Below are 5,963 nucleotides of genomic sequence, written 5' to 3'. Positions count from 1 at the left end.
ACCCAAATCTAATAAATTAGATTTTGAAAATTATAAAAGAAAATTAACAAAAAATATATATAGATACCATATTAAACTAAAAAGCAAGTTGTTATGTGATGCCACATTAGCCCACCAACTAAACATGACTTAGTGCACAACTATTAGTCTTACTTTTTTTGGGACCATTTTGAACACCTCAACAAAAAGCATGTTGATGTGACCTCATATTTGAACATGTGTACGAAAAACCAAAATGTATGGTACTTGACAAGTAGGGGAAGAGCCCATGTAGTCATTATAGCTAACTTTGTGCGTCTCTGGATTCTAAACGATATATTGGATTTTGACAAAAACAATTGTTGTCTTTGTATGCAAGTTAACTGCTTATAGCTATTATTCTGGCTTCCAGCTTGTAAAGACGAATGTTGTGGGATTAGTTATGCACACAAGGATCAAAAAATGGTCATTTAGAAGTATTGCTCAATACTTAGTTAAAGATGTCCCAATAACCATGTACTACAACTACCTAAAAAATTGTCAATACTTATGCACAAATGTTCAAAGTAGTCATGTGCTATAGGTACCAATAAAGTTTCACAACTCCTATTAAAGTCTACAAACTTTAACTAGTGGAGGGTACAAATGGATGACTATTGATACATGTGAAATTTATTAATGGACTTTTAGTTGTCACTTCTTTTTTTCTTTAAAATTAATAATTGAACCATTAAATGAACAAAGAATGAAAGACAATTAGAACATGAGAATGAAAGACAATTAGAAACATGAGAATTGTTGGACTCTTACCATAAAAAATTAATAGTGATTTGAAATACCTAAATACGATTTTGAGAGACTAGTCCATCACGATGAAATCGACTGACAGCACTATTTAAGTTTGACTTTAAAGCCGGTACAATCTGGTTACTGACCACAAAGTCTTGATTTGTGCTTACAATGCCTGTGAAAAGCTATAGAGAGGTTCGTGTACCACAAGGCACAAATGGCTATTTAAGGCCGATTCAGCAGGAAAGAAACATTTAACTCACGACCTGGCTATCTAAGATTTGACGTACGTTCTGAAGCACGGTGAGTACTTCCGCCATGGATGGCCTCTGGTGTGGAAGTTGAGAGGTGCAGGAGAGCCCCAGTTTTAGCAATTCCTCAATCATGGAAGTTCCGTATCGCCTGTTTGGCCCCATCTCTTCAACTACACCCGCTGCAACAACGTCTCCCAAACTGTGAGGAAATGATTGAGAAACCCATGCAGGCAGAGTTAATCCACTGCCGAACATTGGATTCGTCGGCCTCTTTTCAGTAAGCGTCTCCAGCACCACCACGCCATAACTGTAAACGTCTCCTTTCACGGAAATCCTTCCTCCCATTCCATACTCTGCATAAACATTAAACTATTAAAGAATTAACATTTACATTCCATTCACTCTTCAGCACTCTTAAAGGGGAACTAAATGAATTGCTTAATACGGTACAATTACTTACCAGGTGCAATGTAACCGAAAGATCCTCTCAAAGTCGAGGTAATAGCGGATTCATCGCTCACCAGTTGGGCGATTCCAAAATCTGCAACACGAGCTCTCATGCTTCCGTCCAGAAGCACATTCTGTGGTTTAATGTCACAGTGTACAATGGCTGGAGAGCATTCATCATGTAAGTATGAAATCCCACGCGCTACTTCATACAGAATTTCCCATCTCTTCCTCAAACTCAGGACTTCAACCTCACTGTTATCAATTGAGCCTCTGTGCAAGTGTCTGTCCATGCTTCCGTTTGGCATGAATTGTAATACCAGAGCTTTGAAATCTGCCTCCGCGCATGAAGCTATTATCTTCACCAAATTAGGATGCGCAACTTTTAGTAGTGTCTGGCACTCTCTTTGGAAACAATCGTCTGCTTCTAGGCGCCTGGGAGTAAGAACTTTGATAGCCACGACCTTATCGTCTGGAAGAACGCCTCTGTAAACTTTTCCAAGGCCACTACTTCCTATTATGTTCCTAGGATTGAAACCTTCGGTTGCTCTGCTCAGATCTTCTTTTTGCATTAAATTACTCGGCCTTCTCTTATTTCTGAAGCATATCCAAAATCCTAAAGCAGCAAAGCAAGACAAAGCAGAGGAACCAAGGATGGCAATCAGGAGCACCAGTTTCCTTTTGTGGGCACTGCTATGGCCTCTGCTTGGCTTCCGCAAAGAACAATCTTGCAAACCCAAGCAATTCCCACACAGCTGGAGATTCCCCAAAAAAGATTTCATGCTCTGCCGCTTATATGCTCCAAAACAGGGGACTTGTCCTGAGAAGCGATTGTATGACAAGTTTAAATGCTGAACACTTTCCAGGTTCGCCAGAGACGTTGGAAGTGGCCCTGATAAATTATTGTAAGAAAAATCAATGTCTTGAAGGCTTTTCAGTTGGTTGCCAAAAGATGCTGGAAAAGTTTCTTGAAGCTCATTATGAGACAGATTGAGGTACTCGAGTCCTGCACAGCTACTAAGACCATTAGGAATTGAACCTGATAACTTGTTGGAAGAGAGGTCAATTGCTTGCACCATTTGCATTCCACCAAGCGATCCAGGGATCGGCCCAGTTAATTGGTTGTTGGATAGATTGAAATAAAACTGAATATTATGAAGACTGGCAACCTCCAAAGGAATGCTTCCTGTGAGACGATTATATGACACATCTAGGAGTTCAAGATTCGAGCAGCCTCCGAGTTGTGGCGGTATGCTTCCGTTCAGCTTGTTGATGCTTAAGTCCAGTTGTCTTAGAGCCTCAAGGCTCCCCAGGCTCTCGGGGATTGTTCCAGATAGCGAATTGTTGTACAGAATAATATATTCCAGGCTTTTCATCTTACTTAATTCCATTGGAATGGGGCCTTCCAATTGGTTGCGACTGAGATTTAACATGCCTAAATTGGGAAGCCTGGCTATCACAGAGGGAATGGCTCCGTCCAAGGAATTGCCACCCAAATACAATTCTGTGAGTCCTGTGAGATTGCCGATCTGCTCAGGTATGTTGCCTCTTATGCGGTTGCTTTCTAATGAGAAAATGGAGAGAAGCGGAGACAGCAGAGCCAGAGAAGGAGGCAGTGTACCTTCAAGATGATTGTCTGTCAAATCCAACCTTTTCAACTTGGAGCAGTTCGTAAGTGCATTCAGTATAGGAACACCATTCGCACTTCCACTTCCGCTCACGAAATGATTACAAAACAGATTGAGGTTGGTCAGACGGAGAAGATTACCCAGTTCCTCAGGTATCACGCCGCTCATTTTATTCCACGCCAGTTCAAGCACAGAAAGCCTCGAGCAATTTCCCAGTGATTTGGGAATCACCCCGCTGAGTTTATTTTGTGGCAGAAGCAGGTACTCCAGCTTGGAAAGCTTGACGCCTATCTCCGATGGAATCACCCCACTGAGCGAGTTATTAACCAAAGAAAGATTTCTCAACTCTGTGCAATTTAGCACAGAAAGTGGGATTTCTCCACTGATTCGGTTGTTGTCCAGACGGAGAATCTTAAGCTTAGCGAGAGACCCAATTTGGAAAGGAATTGTACCTTCCAAATCGTTATCAGATAAATCAATACGCCTAAGCATAGAACAATTTCCCAACGCCGCGGGAATGCTGCCTGAGTGGCGATTCGCCCAAGATGCCAGGACTTTGAGATTGCGCAAATTACCAAGAGAATGAGGAACAGAGCCTTCCAGCAGGTTGGCGTGAAGATAAAGAATTTGGAGGCGGCGCAGGCGCCCCAGAGCAGAGGGAATTTGGCCCCCAATTCTGTTGAAGGAAAGATCAAGGTAGTGAAGGAAGGACAAATTCCCCAACGGGGGGGGGATCACGCCGTGCAGACTCTTGTTTCTTAAATCCACTTCCACAACACGCCACTTTTCAGTGTTGCAGCGAATGCCCGTCCAATTGCAAAAGTGCAGGCTCTGGTTCCAGTTGTGCAGCACAGCAAGTGGATCCTGCGTAACTGCATTCTTAAATTCCATTAGAGAAGCCACATCCTTCTCACTTCCATTTAAGCCTGCTGCCGCAACCTCCCTCGCATTGAGCTTCACCAATGCCAACAGGCATAACGATAAAACAACTCGGATGAAGTTATGCATTCTGAGCAAATCACGCAGACAAGTACCTATGTGCACTTGTGAGCCTTGGTGGTTTTTCTTGTGTGTAGGAATAGTGGGTTTATACTCCCTCTCAGAGCAAAACAATCACTAGGACTCGATAGACAAAGGATTGCGAAGGAAATGGGATAGAAAAAGAAAAAGTTGAATGAAAGTCTCTAGTCAGAGATCTCCCAGTGGAAAAGTTCTCGGCGTAGACCAGACCTGCTGCGAGAATTCAGTGGCAAAGTAAGCACGTCAGGCTGCAGCTCACATCAACTTTAATCTGAAAACTGTTTGTTTTTGAGGTAACGACTAGAAGTCGTCGTGATAACCGTAATCTGTTCCCATTATAGAAAGATACAAAGATTTGGTTCGGTCTTCTATTTTTATTTGGTAAAGCATTGGTAGCATATGGATTCATGGATGTTTTGCTTGGAATCATCTTTTAACCGCACAAAACCCCATCGATTGATGATTGATTTCGATTGTTTCGTCTCATCCGTGTGAACTAGTATATGCTTATTCACACTACTGTCTAAATAACGAAACTGTTCACACATATGACAAGGAAATTTTCAAACGATTCTAAACAGTGATTTGACACCTAGTTGAATTTTTATATAGATGGGAGTTTTTAATGTTACAAGATGATTTCAAATTGACTCAAAAGTTAGATTGTTGAATTTTTATATACGTATCATAATGATTTTTTTTATTTTTTTTTAGTACAATTATATTTATATATAGATATACACATCAATCAGCTTTCTTTTGAAGATGATTATATTTATATTATTTTATTAAAGTTGCATGTTTAATGTAGATTATTATAATATATATTGTAAAATAATTCCTATTGACTATAGATTCACAAAATTCTTATTTAAAAAAAAAAAATAGTCTTCTATAATTGCAATCATTTATTCAAATTAGGAAACTAAATTTCTTTGAAATTCAAGTTAGTGTTTGATTTTAATATTTTCATTTGTATTATAATTTTGGTAGTTTTTTAGAGGATAATTTTTAGGCAACGGAAAAATTATAATTATTTTTGTTATTGTTTTTATTTTATCTTACTGGTATATAAACTAAATTGATAAGTTAAATTGTAAATTAAATTATAAATCTTAGTGTATATATATATAAAAAAAAAAGATTTTATAATAATATAATTAGTATATTAATATTTATATTAAATTATTCATTATGTAATATGTATTCTATCACTAGCATGTTTTAAAAAAATAAAAATAAAAAATAAAAATATCAAGAGATATAAAATTTTAAAATATTTAACAAAAATTTCAAAATCAACTAAGAAGAGTATAAAAAAAAAAAAAAAAAGATAACTAAAAATATCCAACTTCACAAGTTTGTTTGTATTTCTACAAAATATTCACCCTGCTTAAATTTAAACCATTCACATCATCATTTTCCTACTTTATTTCATCCTAGAGATATTATTCATTATCTTCACCTTCCTTTATTTCCTTCATATGAATCACATTATCATTTTTCCTAGTTTACTTATTATTTCTATAATTAAAATCCTTCTTTACGTTATGTCATAGTCATTGTATCTTTCCTCACGTTCTTCGCTTTACTTAAATCTATTTGTATTACATCTTTCCTACTACACATTGTATTGTAGCCATGCCCAAAAAATTATCATGTATCATATTTCATATTATTTATGTTCATTTTGAATTGTCATAAAATAGGTTTGAATCACATAGTTCTATATCAAAATTCAAATTCAAAGACACGTTGACATTATAATAGAAAAAGAAAAAAGAAAAAAACATTAAAGGAAAAATGGCAAAATATATATCCTAAGAAAAACCCTTTCACATAAAAA

At 37.4% G+C, this 5,963-nt stretch overlaps 1 protein-coding gene across 1 annotated transcript; it reads right to left on the bottom strand.

Annotated features, from left to right (window-relative positions):
- Nucleotides 1-764: 764 nt before the first annotated feature.
- LOC131067228 (LRR receptor-like serine/threonine-protein kinase FLS2) lies at nucleotides 765-4,482 on the bottom strand. Its single transcript, XM_058002185.2, has 2 exons — nucleotides 1,483-4,482; nucleotides 765-1,375 (listed from the first exon to the last, which is right to left on the bottom strand). Exons 1-2 carry the CDS (start codon nucleotides 4,103-4,105, stop codon nucleotides 1,023-1,025), a joined length of 2,976 nt encoding a protein of 991 aa, XP_057858168.2. The 5' UTR covers nucleotides 4,106-4,482; the 3' UTR covers nucleotides 765-1,022.
- Between the last annotated feature and the right edge of the window lie 1,481 nt (nucleotides 4,483-5,963).

The sequence above is a fragment of the Cryptomeria japonica genome, chromosome 3 (genome assembly GCF_030272615.1).
Source record: "Cryptomeria japonica chromosome 3, Sugi_1.0, whole genome shotgun sequence".
In the NCBI taxonomy this organism is placed as follows: domain Eukaryota; kingdom Viridiplantae; phylum Streptophyta; class Pinopsida; order Cupressales; family Cupressaceae; genus Cryptomeria; species Cryptomeria japonica.
The sequence above is the reverse complement of the archived record's forward strand: the minus strand, read 5'-3'. Positions and strand labels throughout refer to the sequence as shown.

Excerpts from the sequence above, each read along its gene's own strand:
- LOC131067228 (XM_058002185.2), bottom strand. The coding sequence starts at position 4,105 with ATGCATAACTTCATCCGAGTTGTTTTATCGTTATGCCTGTTGGCATTG. Across the intron at positions 1,376-1,482 it reads TTTCGGTTACATTGCACCTG|AGTATGGAATGGGAGGAAGG; the intron begins GTAAGTAATTGT and ends ATGTTTATGCAG.